This window comes from Etheostoma cragini, chromosome 6 (assembly GCF_013103735.1).
Source record: "Etheostoma cragini isolate CJK2018 chromosome 6, CSU_Ecrag_1.0, whole genome shotgun sequence".
NCBI lineage: Eukaryota > Metazoa > Chordata > Actinopteri > Perciformes > Percidae > Etheostoma > Etheostoma cragini.
In genome coordinates, this window is record NC_048412.1 from 17,994,431 (window position 1) to 18,011,948 (window position 17,518).

General features: G+C 41.2%; 2 protein-coding genes across 2 annotated transcripts; both read left to right on the forward strand.

Annotated features, from left to right (window-relative positions):
* Positions 1–782: 782 nt before the first annotated feature.
* Positions 783–5,256, forward strand: rpl18 (ribosomal protein L18). The gene is made up of 7 exons (XM_034875101.1): positions 783–915; positions 1,576–1,662; positions 1,819–1,926; positions 2,519–2,617; positions 2,776–2,899; positions 3,793–3,862; positions 5,122–5,256. The coding sequence occupies exons 1-7, from the start codon at positions 820–822 to the stop codon at positions 5,195–5,197; spliced, it is 660 nt and encodes a 219-aa protein (XP_034730992.1). The 5' UTR covers positions 783–819; the 3' UTR covers positions 5,198–5,256.
* A 426-nt stretch (positions 5,257–5,682) lies between these two features.
* sphk2 (sphingosine kinase 2) lies at positions 5,683–17,074 on the forward strand. Its single transcript, XM_034875021.1, has 8 exons — positions 5,683–5,950; positions 7,794–9,387; positions 11,865–12,014; positions 12,101–12,195; positions 12,365–12,480; positions 13,041–13,244; positions 13,371–14,958; positions 15,334–17,074. Exons 2-8 carry the CDS (start codon positions 8,925–8,927, stop codon positions 15,394–15,396), a joined length of 2,679 nt encoding a protein of 892 aa, XP_034730912.1. The 5' UTR covers positions 5,683–5,950; positions 7,794–8,924; the 3' UTR covers positions 15,397–17,074.
* Positions 17,075–17,518: the final 444 nt, after the last annotated feature.

Consider the following 17,518-nt stretch of genomic DNA (forward strand, 5'->3'; position numbering starts at 1 on the left):
ATGTATGCTATGGCGAACAAAACAAAGAGGTGAAAATGCAGCCAATCACTCATTTCACTAGAGAGCTTCTAAATAAACACATTGCCTAAAGATTAGATCTGACGGTGCAGCCGGTAGCCTGACAATGGGTATGAGAACCAACTGCCAAAGTAGGCCATCACGATGCAAAGTTGCATGGCCATGATGATGCAGCTCGTCCAAAGAGCCCACCATTAGCATTAGTATTATTAACACATACACACGTTAATTATAGTATTAACAAACGTAATTGCCACTGGTAGCATGAATTAAAGTTTAGTGATCGCTGGTGTGTAGAATTACGGAGCCCTGCAAACATTGCAAGAGAACACAAAACTCTGTTTGGGAATGCAAAACATGGTCACGCAGTAGGCCCTAGTTCCCTGCAAAAATCTCGCTTTGACCATTCCAGTGCGCCATGCAGAAGAGACAGAGTGCAGCTCTCGCTGTTTTGTTTTGTGTTGTATTTTAGTGTTTATTTTCTAGATTAGGCGTATTTATGGAAGATGCATGGTTTTCTTTAATAACTTTTGTGCAATGTGACTCAGCAACTAAAATATCATTCCTTAAGTTAAAATGTGTCTTCACTGTACAAATTCATAAAATATATCAAAATTATCCACTAAATGAGTAATAAACTTTCCTATCTCTTGCCCATGGGTGAATAAAACAACAGGTGAAGGACACCTTGCACCTCCAAAGGGCACCCCATGGCTGTGTTAAAAGCTTCACCTGTCTTCACCACTGGAGGCACCATCTTGAATCATCGCAGTTGTTTTGACTTCGTCCTGCAGGAAGCGCATGCCCCGTAACCAATCAGAGACCCGAGATTTCAGCGCAGTGTTTATCGCGAGACCTCAGCTCTTCCTTTTCCCTTTTCGCTCTGAGCCCAAGATGGTAGGTGTTGCAAGTAGAAAATGTAAAATACGAAATCTTGACTATCCACGTTCATCCTCTGGATTAAAACATTTTATTTTCTAAACGAAAACGTTTACTGGTTCTGTACATCACTCACGTTACAGTCCTGTTAGGATTTCAAGTAATTTGACCAAGTAAATGATACTAGCTTACCCTCTTTGATGCCGATTTAGTACCGTGTAGGCACTCGCTTCACGTCTTGAGGTTCATGAGAAACAAGCTTTAGCGGGAGTTCAGAATGCGGAATATTATGTAAATCCTTAATTCCTTTTCCGCTATATTTAACGTTTGTGCCTAAATGTCCAATTCTGCCATACTTTAGAGTGTACCCTTGTTTGGTTTGTTGCTCGTGATAGCAGTTAGCTGTGGAGTGTCAACGTGTGAACCGGCCTGTACTCAACTAACATTACGTGTTGATCTTATTAACTGAAGGGACATTAGTTTTTATTGGTAATAAAAAATTACGCTCATAATTTAACATTGCGTTGTCGTGGTAGACTTGAATGTTCAATGTAAGATTAGCAATGAAGCTTGGGTGTAATAGAGGCCGTTATTGGTATATAAAATGCTTTAAGATTAAACTGACTTTGCTCAATGCATTACTGTAATGTTATATTAATGTGGTGTTTACTTTTTAAGGGAGTTGACATCAGACACAACAAGGACCGTAAGGTGCACAGGAAAGAGCCAAAGAGCCAGGACATCTACCTGAGGCTCCTGGTCAAGGTAATTTATATTTACACATTATGCTTTACTCATTGGAAAAAAATACCACCAGTAATTATTTCTGTAATCTTAGCTCATTGAATTATTTAGTTGACAACTAGAGTTATCATTCTAATCTTATGCGATGTTCCTAACTAACCTGCTGGGTTCTTACAGTTGTACAGGTTCCTGGCCCGCCGCTCTAATGCTCCCTTCAACAAGGTCGTCCTGAGGAGGCTCTTCATGAGCAGGACCAACAGACCACCCATCTCTATTTCCCGCCTGGTCAGTTTCAATTGTTTCCCATCCTGTCCACTATTAATGATTCCCTTCTTTCTCCATTAGATTTAGAAACTTTCAAGACTAAAATGCATTTCTTACAAAGTACATTTGGTTTTACTGTTTTTAGGGCTGCATAGATTTGAGCCACTGGATTGGTATCAATGCAGATGTGACAGATCTACATCAGATAGGGTTTCTTTGTCATATATTGCGTAAAAGCATTGGTATCAATGGATACCTGAGGTGAGAGTTTGGTAGAGAAAAGGCTGGATTGCTTCATCCCTAGGAGGGCCTGCTCTGCTTTCCAGTGGCTGACTTTCAGGATGCAGTTTGGATTGGGTTAACAAATTTGGCTTGAACTTGGGTCTGTTTATTCTATTTGGCTCTTAAGTTGTATTGCATCTCAACACTAACCTTGGAAATATATTAAATATGAACTGGCGGTCAAATTATTGTAGACACAATGTTATCAATGTAATGCGGCCAACAACTGCCTGCATGATATTACCCAGGTCCTAATGTTAAAGTTGCATGAGCCCTGTTGGTTGTTCAGACATGTGTGGTGAATATCTGACTTTACTTCCATTGCAACCAGATCCGTAAGATGAAGATGCCTGGCCGTGAAAACAGAATTGCAGTTGTTGTGGGATCAGTCACTGATGATGTCAGGATTCAGGATATCCCCAAGCTCAAGGTAACCTTTTAATTGTTTACAAATGTCACAATTAATCTGTTAGCGTTTTTTTTTCTCCCATAAATATGATTCAACCCAATGAGTATCTTCCTTCAACAGTGTAAAGTTGTTGGTGAAAGTTTTTGACATAGTTCTCATGTCCCGTTTGTACTCCACAGATCTGCGCTCTGAGGGTAACTGATGGTGCCCGCCGCAGGATCCTGAAGGCAGGCGGTCAGGTGATGACCTTTGACCAGCTGGCTTTGGCTTCTCCCAAAGGACAGGGCACAGTGCTGCTGTCAGGTAAATAAACATATTTAGGTTAAGGCTGTGCCCCATTTCTTAAACGCCATGTAAACTCCTTACCACGGTTATAATGGGAGTTTTCATAACCCGGTCGACAGAGGTAGAAAACTCCTTCAGTAACTGGGGTATTTTTTCATGTATACACCTTAACCGGGGTTTGATGGGGTTAAGCGTCACATGCTTCAACTGCCACTCCCCACTCAGCTGGAGTGGCTTTTGAATCAAAAATAATCTTTTGGCCCCTTGAGTCGTTGTTGTTGTTGTTGTTGCTGTTTTGATACATACAACTGGCGAGAATACTGTGCGTTCCTGCAGAGTGACAAGAATGTGTTAATGAAACATTAAGTTGTTAAATGGTAACAATTGAGAGGCAGATCAGGGTTATTTTGACATGGGTCCACTAGGGTCCACATGGGTCGGCAGATCGCCAACGTAACGGGTTATTCACTTAACCTGGGTTATGACCATACCCCGGTTACTGCTGTGCCTGTAAACATACTCCGTGTGTGTGTATATATATGTACATACAGAATGTCATATTGCCATTTTACAATTTTGAGATATTGTTGTATCGTGAGTTTATTTGATTATCAAGGAAAAAACTTTTTTTTTACTTGAACATACAAAGTTAAACAAGCATAAAAGCTGCATACACAAGTTGTTAAACTTTTTTATAAATAACTTAATATTTGAGAAAATGTAATAAATACAGAACAGAAATTTCAGAAACTGGAATTTATTGAATCTCTGCCACAAGCAGATACAAATGTGAAAATCTGGCATGTTAGAATTATACTTTAGGAATGGGAATGGGAATTTTTGCTAGTAATGTTTTGAGATGCTGGATAATATTTGTATCTGCTTTTAATCTGAAACCTTTGTTTGTTCAGGACCCCGTAAAGGCAGAGAGGTGTACAGGCACTTTGGAAAAGCCCCTGGAACTCCTCACAGCCACACCAAGTATGTGTACAGTCGCTTTATCTCCATCTTGTTTTATATTCTGGTCAAAAAGATAACGTACAGCATTTGTTTAGGGGGTTTTTCCATAATTGGTAGTAAGGGAGAAGCATAGATGTAACTAATAAAATTAATCTTCACTTTGTTCCTTAACTTGGCCCTTAAGGACCCTGGTACACTAGAATGCAATGCTACCATTGCCAATGTTACTGATTACACTTGTGTTCAACAAGTGAAATGACTATTAGACAAAAAAGTGGTGATATGACTGTAAAAAAAAAAACTGTTGCGTTTATGTTGTCAACATAATGCTTTGTATTTTGCTCTTTATCTGAGTGCTGTTGAGTGTGCGTGAGTATATAGTGTGGTTTTTCAGAGGACAGATGTATTTAGTTTTGGAGTTAATGGGTGTTTTCACAACAGGCATTTTGACCTGTCTTAGGAAAAGCACAAGTGTTTAAAATAAACGATGACCCTTCTTCATCTTCTAATTAAGTCCACGGTCAGCTGGGACAGTAAACCAGTTATGGGCAATAGACCTTTTTCACAGCTGAAATTGATGACCTTTTTATGCTCAATTCCATTAAGTGTCCTTGTAAGATCTTTAAGTGAGTCAGCATGCACAAAAACTAGGGCCGCTCCTAAGTGGAATGCAGCCATCTTTAATTGTTTTGAATACACCTTTTCCTACTATCAAATGTCAACATGTCTGCTGGGAAAAAGGTCCATGCCAGCATTTTTAAATTTGAGCAGCAAAATGGATGTCAGTTGTCCTTCATTTTATATTTAACACCTGTGCTTTTCCTACTTGGGCATGTACATAAACTCATGAGCAACACCTCTTTGGAAATATGGGTTGTGATCACGCAAGATTATCCAAGCAGCATGCAATTTCAATTACAATCTGCAGTATACCATACCAAAGGAATAACGCACGTTTGCGAGTGCTATTTATTGAGAAGAGTTTTGAGCACAAGGAATCCAATGCCATCCATATCCATTGTATAACGGAGTTAAATCAATGCTTTGTCAGAACACAAACCTTGAGTAGTTGGCACACAAGAGAGAAAATTGTAGAGTGTATTGATGACTCTTAAACAATGTTTGTGATAAATTGGCAATAATGTGGGTGCTAGGTCGGATTTGCAGTCATCAATAAGGCTGCATTGATGAAGGGAATCTTATAAAGCATACATTAATGTATTGGCATATTAAGATTGGGTGTGACACCATTTTATACTAAACGATTCTTTCTTCTGCAGGCCTTACATCCGCTCCAAGGGCAGAAAGTTCGAGAGAGCTCGTGGTCGCAGAGCCAGCCGTGCTTACAAGAACTAGTCTGTGTCTTTGTTTTCCATGCAATCTGATAAAAATAAAAGATCGACTGTACAAAATGAGTTGCCTTTTGTGAATTTGATTGGACAGCTTGCACACCATTGCAAAAACATCCGTCATTGATTAAAAGCAGAACATGTCAAATGCTAACTGTTACAGAAGAGGACTAAGGGGAAGCTAGCACAGATCCATTTAGGCTATGTTCACATCATACACTGCATGGTACACAGAGCTGTATGGCGAAAACCCAAGCCCTTCTCATTTTGAATGACTATCATGCGTTTAGATTGCAAAACGCCGTGGCTTGCAGCGAGAAATTAAGAGATTAGACATGACCGTAACGACCCAAAATCTCGCTGTGGTGGCCGATGGCTGTAATGTAACCGGCGAACACCATGCGAGTCCCCTACCGTAAACCAATCTGCCGAATCGCTTGCTTTGGTCTCGATGGCGACCCAATAACTTTTTTACTTTACTTACAAGCCATTCTTTCCATTCCCAGCCTTCACTGAGGTTTTAAGGAAATATGACGTTTGATCAGTATTGACGAGTTGGCCGGAAAAAATACTCGGCCAGGAAGTGTTGGTCTGTCAATGATGGGAGAATGTCGCTGGGAGTTGCAATGTTTTCCTTATCGCCATTGGACTTCCGCTCCGCCGCTCAAAGCTGCCGCTGCTGCGTCTCCAGACACTTCCTGCACCGAGCTACAGTTTTCCGAGCAAGCGACTCTCGTCGTGAAGGGGAAGACAAGATGAGGTAATGTTATGCCTTGACTTATTACATTAAACGTGGCTCCTTCTAAGCGGATGCTGGTAAAATATAACTCTTTAAAAGTTACAAATGTTCGTGTTATGCCGGCTTGATAGAATCATCAGCTAACGTTGTCATACACCGTTATCTGCGCTAACTTGGATAACGTTAACTCCTTAAACCAATCAATAAATGAGACGTAAAATGTCAAATTGGGGCTGGTCAGTGCACACATGGTGATTTCCAGTATTTTTGAAGAAATGGTGTCAATAGGGCTGTAAGTTAGCTTGAACTCAGGCTACGTGTTAAGTATTAAACTGCTAGCCACTGCTAACTGACAGCGCTGTGTTGCGCTGGTCAAGCAGCAATTTACAGTAACGTTAGCTAACGTCAGTGTATTCACAACATAGCTAAGCTAGCGTCTGTGTCACCTTGATTTAACGTTAGGATTTGTGACGTTTAACGCTCTTTGGTTGTTGGTAGCTTTTTCATAGGTCACAACATTTTGAAAATGTATTTTCGGCTCATTTGTGCTGTTACTGTTAAACTAACGTACACCAAGAGTTAAGTTGTTGCGTTGGCTAACCGAAGCTAACCGAAACCAGCCCAAAATACCTCCAAGTCACTCAACAACAGAACCATTGTGTGGGGGACAAAATTAGCCTGCCGATATTATTTCTGGGTGTCCCCGCCCTGCATTTCAAGGACGTAAGGTGCAACAATGGGCATCACTTGGGTACTTTTTTTGTGTTTAATCAAGGCAGGGCATCAGCCAAGTATTGATTTTGTCTGCACCGCAACTTGCACAATGTTTCCGGACTGTTATAAAACTTGAAAGAAGAATGTGACTAGTTTATTAATTTAGGGTAACGTTATACCGAAGTCCCGAGCTGGTAGTCGTGTTGTACTTTGACTCACTAAAGTCTAATTAGCTGAACCCTGCTGACTTGGAGCTTTAGCGTTACTGTACCCTATATAAAAATGTATATTAATAATAAATTGCACTTTGTAATGATTTATATTATATTCAGTGAGACATTTCCAGAAATCATATAACTAGTTAAAATCATTTCAAGTAATGTATAGTTATTAAGTCTGTTAAATGAGTCCCAAAGTTTCATTTACAGACACTTTTTTATTGTAATGTGTATATATCCTATTGCTATAGATGTTTCTAATGATCATTACATTTTTAACAGGCTCATTATGAACTTATTTCTTTATTGGGAACAATTTAGGATTTCTGAGTAAGATTTTTGCATGCTAATGCGTATTGCAAAACCTCTAAAATCTAGTACAATGTAGGTCAGCAGTTTTCAAAATCTCAATCCTAGATTCAAATTGTGAAAGCGACACTGGTTCCCCAAATCCTGTTACACAAAAGCCCTTTTAAAAAAAAAAAAAGAAACTACCAACCAGATGTGGTCGTTCTCATTCAACATTTCATGCAGAATTATGTGGTTTCTCAGCAAAGCGGTTGAGATGTGTGACTGTTAGTCATTCTGTACAAAGACACACTTGGGGTCAACGGGCAAGGTGGGTCTGATATTGCTTCACTCTGTATCCGCAATCTTTCTCTCTTATCATGACTGTTCTTCTTTGTACTTGTTCTACTCTAATTGTAAAAGTGTGATACAGACATATTCACCTTTGCACAGTGAAATCCCAGGTGAATTACAAGTAAATCAGTTGTTTAGTTTAGTGGGTCCCCTTCTTTAATGTAAATTTCTTACCCATCTGCTCTAAAAATGATTTTTGTGGATCATCCAAACATTCAAGTTCTGCAGTTCTTTTTTACCACTGTACTTGACTTTTGTCCTCCTCCTCCTCCTCCTTTGTGTTCTTACAGGAATAAAGATCTTTGGGAGGGAACGTGAGGCTTGACTCCAAGACACTGCCATGACATAGACTAAGGCCCCCCTGGAACTGTCTCCTTGTTTGTCTTTTGTTAGGTTTCTGTTTTTATTTTGTTGTTGTCTAGTCTCCACTTGTCTTACTTGGTGTTTACACTCTCCTTGTGGAGAATAGATAATGAAATAGTATGCGGGAGTAATTGTTTGCATGCAACTTTAATGTATCACACTACTGTCTAGAGGACTGGCCTAGTCACTCCCTGTGTCTCCCTACTATATGACAGAGATTAAAGATAGCAACAGAGGTATCAAAGGTCTTGGAAAAAGTCTGCACTATCATTTCATTGCGGGAATTAATAACATTTCGGCCAGCACTTACCGTCCAACATACCCAATTCTTTACTTGTGCTTTAATGTAATTGTAGCCTTCTTCTTTAAACAAGGTGTGTTTGTTATTCTTATTCACACTTAATGGATCAACTTTTCAATGCAACCAAGAGTTTTAGTTTTGTCTATTTGTGTAATTATTTAAAGATTTATTGTTCATGTCGAGGAGCTGCTCAGCTGCCTATATTGTTATCGCAATAGACAGCTTTAAGTTGTAATGTAAACATTCTTTTTTTACTTATGCAATCTTTGTGAAGAAATTATAAATTTTTAAGTTTCATTGTATTTTGAATATGTTGAAGTATTGCTCATTTGTCCACTGGCAGTAAACTGTAGAAGCTGTTCAAGATCAAACTAATGGGAGCTTTCTAACTTTAAAGACTGATCTTCAGCAGTTTCCATCTTTACTGGATAAATACTCTAAACAGAAGAACCCTTGAACTGGAGTTTCCCTCTCAAATGAAGACATACCTCTGTAATAGACAGACGGAAACAAACTAAGAGCAGATTTTTTTGTGTGACGTCTCTTGAATTCAAACACTGAAGACGGAGAATGATTTTGAGGAGATTTCAGGGATGAAGCTCACAGACTGACATTCAGATACACTTTGGTTTTCCCTGCAAGTGGTGCAAGAGCTGCCGGATTCCGCTCTTCAAGCCTCTAACTGTAGAAAATACGACCCTAAAGCTTGTTAAACCAACTTTGTCCTGTAAAAGCCTTGTCCACTTCAGCTGTGAGGATGCGATCTCCCGAACCGTCTTCACCTTCCACAGCAGAAGCCCTCCTTCATGGCCAGTTTGCCAGTTGGGATTCAGGCAGCAACAGCAACAATAACAGCTGCCCCAACAGCCCCGGTGGTCCGGGGAGACTCTCCCCCTCTGCCTCCCCTACTCCAGCTCCAGCCTCCAACTATGCCTTGACCCTCACCCACACCCACATACATATTCAGCGGCTGTCACCACGGCCGGGGAAGGAAGCCCGTCTCTTGCTGCCTTTATCAGAGCTAGTGGGGTGCAGCTGTCCTCGCGCCCCCGCACCCCCTCTCCTGGTGCTGTACTGGTACCCGCCAGGCAAACGACGGAAAGGGGTGTCTCGGCGCAGGCAGGTGAGGGCCTACCTGGCAGAAAGCAGGTCGGAAGCTGAGAGGTGGTCAGCTGCTGTACAGTGTCTACTCAGAGGTGTGACCGTCACTGCTGAAACAGGTGAGTGTGTGTCTCACCAGAAGCTCTCTTGTCCAGGTTGGGGGATGGTAGTTAGATAGTGTTACAGGACAATTCTAGGTCATGGTAGTAGCTCATTGACCTCAATGCATACTTTTCCTCACTGCAGACTGTTTCAATGAAATTAATTGAAAGAATTTCTCCTAGTTTTCAATTTTTCAAGCAGCCACCTGTTTTAGTTGTCAGTTATGAAATTCTTCTTATAGAAAACTTTTTAAAAACCATGCTGCTTTTCCCTGAAACCCCAAGTTTGCTTTTTCAAAGTGAACAATCATTTGCATTGATATAGTGTGACATTACAGTGAACGTCTTTATCAAAAGGACAACATTGTTAGTGTACAGTTAATGACGTTGTGTGATTTCCTTTGGCTGACCTTAATGTTTGCCTCTATTAATAATTCTTGAATTCCTGTTTATTATGTGAAACCACGCAATATTGCCTCATGGCGCCTTGATTTATGCCTCCTTTGTAAATGCTTGCTAAGTATAGCTTAATGTCACTGTGACCCAAGACCTTTCTGTGAGCACAGCATATCCCCATTTTAACATAAGGTTCTGGGGTCTTGTATGTCCCCAGAACTATTGTCACATAACTCAAAGGTTCCTTCAGATTATTGTTATCTGCGTATCCACCGTGGTCTAAAGACCCGTGAAGATTAGCAAAGCCTGCAGTTCAGTGTGCCTGCCTGTATTATCTAAAAACATGTGGGGGAAAAAACTAAATAGATTTTGTCTCACTGTGCTTTATAGAGTAACCACTGAGAAATCATCAAAAAATAAGTTTTTATTTCTCTTATTCCAAGCACCGCCATGCTCTCTTTTTCTCGCTCGCCCTACACACACATCTGCAGCCAGCAGTTCAGTGTGGCTGCTGGCTCTCTCTCTCTTTGTTCCTGTCTTTTTTTAAAGAAGTCAGTAAGCCAACAGCAGTGTCTACAATTGCTTTTAATGTTATCAAACAGAGAGAAATATGCTCCCCACGTCCTAAAATAATCATAACCCCCCCCCCCCCCCCCCCCCCCCCCCCCCCACACACACACACACACACACACACACACACACACACACCCTAATGGTATCAGTAGTAGTTTAGCATTCTAGGGGTAATGTAGCGAAAACAAACGGGGATTAACACTAATAGACCCTAGAGGCTGTGAGATTTATTATTCAGAGTATTTAGTTTGGATGTATTTTTCTTTGTTTAGAAACATAACTACATCTCATATTTATCTAATACTTATTTGTTTTTCTGCCCTTATCTGTCTGGGACACACAGTCTGTATCTTTCAGTGTCAAACGAGACAAAGGGTGGGGTTGCTGCGGGTGGGGGGGGGTTTGGCATTATTGAGGCTCTCCAGCCTCAATAATCAATTAGATCGCAAGTGATTACTTTAGACGGTGTTTTGATTTATCTTTCTCTCAACATTACCTACTGTATGCATCACACTCTTTGCCATCTCCTCCTCTTTCCTTTCTCTTCTTTAGACTTAATCTTTAACCCATAATTGTCATTAATCTGTCCATCATTGTTATTCTCATTCTTCTCCTATCATATTATTGTCTCCTTCCCCCAACAGAGAGAAAACGTATCCATTTTAAATGTTTTCCCAATACTCTATTTGCCCTTTGTCTGCTCTTGCCTCCTCCATACTTTTTGCCTGCCTTCTGATTAACCCCTAGTTTCTGTTCCACTTTGTTCACATAGTCTTCATTCTGTATCTTGCAGTTATACTTCTCTTACCTAATTAATCCATTTCTGATTCTCTTTATGTCTTGATTCTGTTAGTTTTTATGTCTTTGAACATCATAGCTTTGTTTAACTGGGTTTTCATTTTTTGCATAGTGTTGTTTGTTGCATAATCCAGGCTTATCTGAGGGTGCAGTTATTTTATCTCCTTCCCTGCACCGCTGGCCTCCATCTGTACCAATCTAAATCTTAGATAGATGTTTAGAGCTATCTATAGAAGCTTTTTTATTTAGTCTAAGCTTCATACCTGGGCTGATGAAAGTGTAATGAAGTGGAGGAGAGTGTAGCCTCTGTGCCACAGTTGGACAGAATTCCAGACATATATTATTATTACCTTGTTTTATGGGCTTTCTATATCATTTGTGTTTCTATATGCTTTGTTTCTCTAGTATTACTAGGTTACCAATTTATATAGTTTCCTAAAATGCAAAAAAAGAAAGAAGAACATTTTTACTTGTGTCCTTTATCATGCATCTTAATTCAAATGATGTACGTCCTGTGTTAGCATTATGGTGTGTGAGTCACATCTTGTGAGGTGAAATAAATGAGGTTTAAATGGTTGAATGCACTCAGAGACCAGGGTTGGGCAACACTGTGTAATGACAGATCCCAGTTGGCTTGCTTTGCAGTGAACCTCTAGTTCCTTTCTTTGTTCTGGACACCAACTCTGTGAGTTTTATCTTACCCATGCTCTTCCTTCTTTTTCAAACAGAATTTTCAAGAAGTCTGCTACCTCGTCCCAGGCGACTACTGTTATTGGTCAATCCCTTCAGTGGGAGAGGCCAGGCAATGCAGTGGTGTCAGACCCATATCCTGCCAATGATCAGAGAAGCCAACATCAGCTACAACCTTATACAGACAGGTGACACATCCAAAGCCAAAGACGGATAATACATTTGCCTACAGCATACATATATACCCAGTGTTAATTTAATGAATCTGTCTCAGAGCGTCAGAACCATGCCAGAGAGCTTATCAGAGAGTTATCGCTGCCAGAATGGGATGGCATCATCATCATCTCTGGAGATGGTCTGCTGCATGAGGTGTGTAGCGCTTTTGTTGGAGGGCTAAGCATCATGGAATTTAGGGGTATGTTCAAGGGGGGGAATAATATTGCAGTGAAGATATTTTGTGTTTTCATACTACATACATGTACATTACAGCTTAAACTGTGTCCACCGATATGATTTTCAGAATGTTGTGTTCCTGCAGGTGATTAATGGGTTGATGGAGCGGCCTGACTGGGAACAAGCAATAAAAACACCTGTTGGCATTCTTCCCTGCGGTTCCGGGAATGCACTGGCTGGCTCCATCAACCACCATGCAGGGTAGGCATGTATCTCATTCATATAAGATAATCCTGTACTGATCCCAGATCAATAATTATTGATGAATAATTATCAAGTATCTGTCAAGGTGAGAATTGTGGGGGGGGGGGGGGGGGGGGGGGGGGGGGGGGTTCAGTCTAAGCTCTATGAACACAAAACGTGGTCATTAAGGATATCATATAATACCTATTCTCTGTATTTTCTCAGTATATACTTTGCAACTGCTCAACTAATCAGTCCTTTTCAATCTTTACGGTTATCTTCTATTGTTTTCTTAGTTTAGATCATCTTTATTAAGAATAGTGCTGTTAAGTTAAAAGGTTGCTTTACAGACACTGGACATTTAGAAACTGCATTATTAGGTCCTGCCCGAGTCAAGCTCCTCTAAAACACATATGACATGCCATTTTTCAAAAGAGCACTATGTTGCTATTTTTGTCATCACCTTGTTATCTAGGCCTAGAAATCTCTCAGTGGCAGAAGGACTCTGTATTGACCTTGCGTTTTCTCATTATCTTTACTGACAGGAGGTGTTGTTGTCTTCTTTATATCTCCCTCAGGTATGACATGTGCCTTCGGGAGCCCCTCCTTTTGAATTGCTGCTTTTTGATTTGTCGAGGCGGTGTTCGACCGATGGACGTGGTCTCGGTGACAACAAGCCCTTCTCCCTCCACCAGCAGTCGTACTACAGCACCCAGGAGACTGTTTTCTTTCCTCTCTGTTGCCTGGGGCTTCGTGTCCGATGTGGACATTGAGAGTGAGAGGTGGGTGTGTAAGAACATCACCTTTTGGCTTTGTTCATCTAAGCATTACTCTTTTTATCCTAAATATCACTTTTTTATGTATTAACAGTTTTATTACAAAAGAATGAGTTACTTTTCTGAATACAGGTATCGTGGCCTGGGCTCAGCTCGCTTCACCCTGGGTACCCTGGTGCGCATAGCTTCTCTTCGATCCTACAAAGGTCGTCTGTCCTACCTGCCTCCCTCTATTAGCACCACATCAGCAGACACCACACCTCCTCCGCCAAGGAGACCCCTTTCCCGCAGTATCACAGAAGGCCTGGATGGCTTCTGTCGAACGCCCATCCATCGGACCTGCTCTGACATGGGCATCAGTGAACAGAGGAGCCTGCGTAAGGGTGAGGGAGAGAGGGAAAAAGAGGAGAGGCAGAGAGAAAGGGACAGAAGAAGGGAGAGGGCTAGGGGAGGAGGAACTGGTGTGGTGAGAGCAAGCAGCCTGGCAGAGGACAGAGAGAGAGAGGTAGAGATGGAAGCAGAAGAGGGGAGATCAGGGACATGTTCAGAGAGTTCAGAATCAATTGAAAGGGAAGACTGCAATATGGGAAGAACAGAAAGGTTGGCAGGGATCAATGATGATAGGGAAGATGAGGGAATTGTAGAGCAAGACTCCAGTGAGATGGAGGAGGAGGATAGGGGGAAGGATGGGGAAGGCAGCTGTGGTTCTGCAGAGGGGGAGAGAGTGTTGCATGCAATAGAGCTGGGAGAGAGCCGTGGGGTAGATGGGCGAGATGTAGATGAAGAGCCAGAAGGTTACCAAGATGGGCTCCAGAAAGCCAGACAGGCACTGAGAAAGAATTCAGCCCCTTCAAGCCAAATAGCCAACACTCTCTTCAACCAGCCTCTCAGTCAGGAGGCCGACACAGATTTGGGAACGTCATACGGAGTAGAGGACATAGATCTGAATGGAACCTACTACCAGAAAGAATCCTACCAACTGGACGTTGCTCGTGAGCGATCTCTCACCATCTCCTCCCCCTTTCGTCATTCTCCCTTCTCTAACAAGCCCAAGACGCTGGACCAAAACCAGAACACCTCCCGGCCGAGGCCCCTCTCTCTCCTCCAGCACTCCCACTCAAACTCCCTCCCCCCAAAACTCCCTTCCCTCTCCCTGTCTCTTTCTCCAACACCCCCATCTTCCCCTTCATGTGCCTCCCCACACTCTTCATACTACCTCGTCCCTCGTCCTAACACCCCAAATTCCACTTCGCCCTCACCTTCTCTACGCACACCGTCCTCATCTTTTAACTTTGACATTGCTGAGCCAGCAGGACCTTTGAAGAACCGTCCTTTTGTCTCACTGCCTTTAAATATCCCTCGGGATGACTTGTTACCTCCCCTCGACCAACCCCTTCCCACTAGAGACTGGGTCACCATCGAAGGGGACTTTGTCCTGGTCCTGGCCCTTTATCAGTCTCACCTCGGGGCTGATCTTCATGCTGCACCCCAGGCCAGGTTTGACGATGGGCTGATCCACCTGACCTTTGTGCGGGCGGGGATCTCCAGAGCCACTCTACTGAGACTGTTCTTTGCCATGGAAAGAGGAAACCACCACTCCGTCAGCTCGCCTTATGTGAGCCACATTTCCTGTAAGGCCTTCAGGCTGCAACCTCTGTCTACACGGGGGACACTCACTGTGGATGGAGAACTGGTGCCCTATGGGCCTCTTCAAGCACAGGTTAGGAAAGGGAAAATGATGTTTGGTACATATTGAATGCACTTGTGAAGTGCTTTGACATGAGTGTATTAACTGTGGGTGATTGGATGTGACACTAAGTTTGCTCAAGCTAGGAGTTTTGATTACCATCCATTCATAAAGCACATGCTCATGAAACTGTATTAAACTTTGTAGGGCTGTGCCCCAGATAGTATTTAGATTGTAGTTGATGTTAAAAAACATGATTTTTTTTCCAGCCAGTAAGGAGAGGTGTGTTGTATTTTTATCTGTACGTCTCTACAGTAATAAGTGTTGATGCTGTAGAATAATGCTTGAGTAACTGTGTAACTTATCATTGGTAATCATTTCATTTTCTAATCTCTCAATGTTTGACAGGTTCATCCTTCCATGGCTCGTCTCATCGTTGGTGACTCTGGAGTGAAGATTACCAGATTCTAATTGGGTGGTTGAGTTGATTGACAGATACAGCACTGAATTATGTAATCTCTGCTGCCATCTATACTCTGAAATAGCGTGGAGAATTAGAGAGAGACTTAAAATATAGCCTGGATAGCAGAAACTGCTTTTCTGGGGTTTAATGAAAGGGATAACCCACCAAGCCACGCATCATTGGAGCATGGATGCAGGGATTAATAGCAAATTTAAAAATGGAGGAAAAATGCGCCTCATTGCACAGTTTTAGGATTACGCTCAGCGTACCTTGAGATGCATGAAAACTGCACAGCCTGGGATAGTAAGAGGGGAGAACAATCGAATGTTTATGTTTTTTTTTTGTGTGCAGGTGCATGTGTTGGATGTATACATTGAGGTATGCATGCAAAGAAGCACTACCTGAATTTTGCCTTTTAATGAGAGAAAGAAGTCAGATTAAAATCAGAAAAGGTTTTTCTTACACATGAGACGTTATAAAATATACATTGAGATTCATTTGCCCCCACCCTTAATCTTTAACCTGCTCTCTAAGTCCAAATGTTTTAAAAACTTCTGTCCATGAAAAAGAATGCCTTACCTGACACTGGACATTACAGTTGTACCTTTGCCCTTACTTGTTCTTACTTATATAAGAAACCCAAATATTTTCAATCTCTGTCCACCTATCAGTGTCCGTCCACTACATCTAAGCAAAGCTTAGACTTAGACATACTGGTATACTCAGCTACCTACTGTTATCTTTGAATACACTGCTCTCCACTGTTAAAAGCATCAGTCAAGAACAATGTTGACACTTTAATAACCATTTTGTTCATACAAGTAATTCAGTGTAGTGCAGCGAGATTAGCATGTCAGGGTCATAACATAGTAGGAGCAATGGAACCGTTGAACGGTGACCATTACTGACACTTTTACATAATCTGACAGTTTTTCTTAGCCAGACGGATGCACGATTATGATGTCTACATATTGAGCAAAAAAATGTCTGAACAAAGCAAGCTTCTTTGTCAGTGGTATAGTAATTAGTGCATTTTGTACAATAACTAGATTTAAAGCAGCACAGAAAATCACAACACTAGAATCTATAGTAACTTTTAGATACATCTATGGCGTAATGCAATATCTGATGCTTTGTTCTAGAAATGGGTGCGCTTGTATTAATAGTATAATCACATTACATTCCTAGCTTGAAATTAATTAAATGTCTGAATTTAAACACTCAAAGCTTTTGAAAGGTAGGAGTGACTGATCAGGACACATTGAAATCCAGAAGCTCTGTGTCATCACATCAACAGAGAAATCACATGGAGGTAAAACAACATTAACTGTGAGAAAGTATCCAGCAGCAGAGCTGATCTGGTGAACTAAGTGATAGATTGGGTTTTACATTTAATTCTTGAGGCCCCTTCTTGAAATTGTTATGTCTTATAAATTAATTTTTTTAATATAATAAAACCTGCTGATCTACATGGTCTGGATAAAGGATAAATCATTTGCATGTGCAGCGCATCAATCAGTAAGATCATGTGCTGACTGCTTGCGTCATCATCAACAAACTGTATGTTTTGGTCATGCCTGGACAAATCAATGCCTTTGTAAAATAAGCCTGTACATTCCGGCTGCTGATCATAAACTGTTAAAATCTGACTGCAGAACATGGAGTAAAACTCTTTGCTTACCAGGCCTTTATTTTTTCTTCTTCCTTTGAACGCATAATGCAGCTAGTCCACCACAACACAAAATGTGAATACAACATTTTGAGTTTGGACTTGTAACAGTAACAAATAGAAGAATTTCTACACACTTTGAATGGAATTTCCCCCAAAATGTTTACTCTGTGTTTAAGAGACTAGTTTTCCTTACTAAACATTTTGTTGTCTTAGGCCATAGCTCCGACTATGGTGTTGTAGACCAATTTGATTTGACAATATTAGGGTATAACCCTTCAATTGACAATGCCATTAAGATATCTGTAGTGGACTGCCTGTGATGAAATTGTAATTATGACTAAAACCATACGAATAAATAAATAAACATATCTACTTACAAAATGTACAGTTAATACTTAACAGTCAGCCATGCATGTCACACAGTCCAATGTGCTGCACTGGAACACTCAGACCATGCC

Bases quoted from the DNA above. Each gene is read 5' to 3' on its own strand.
- rpl18 (XM_034875101.1), top strand. From the start codon at position 820: ATGCCCCGTAACCAATCAGAGACCCGAGATTTCAGCGCAGTGTTTATC. The intron at 1,663-1,818 runs GTAATTTATATT...GGGTTCTTACAG, and splicing joins ACCTGAGGCTCCTGGTCAAG to TTGTACAGGTTCCTGGCCCG. The intron at 1,927-2,518 runs GTCAGTTTCAAT...CATTGCAACCAG, and splicing joins CCATCTCTATTTCCCGCCTG to ATCCGTAAGATGAAGATGCC.
- sphk2 (XM_034875021.1), top strand. From the start codon at position 8,925: ATGCGATCTCCCGAACCGTCTTCACCTTCCACAGCAGAAGCCCTCCTT. The intron at 12,015-12,100 runs GTGACACATCCA...AATCTGTCTCAG, and splicing joins CTACAACCTTATACAGACAG to AGCGTCAGAACCATGCCAGA. The intron at 12,481-13,040 runs GTAGGCATGTAT...TATCTCCCTCAG, and splicing joins TCCATCAACCACCATGCAGG to GTATGACATGTGCCTTCGGG.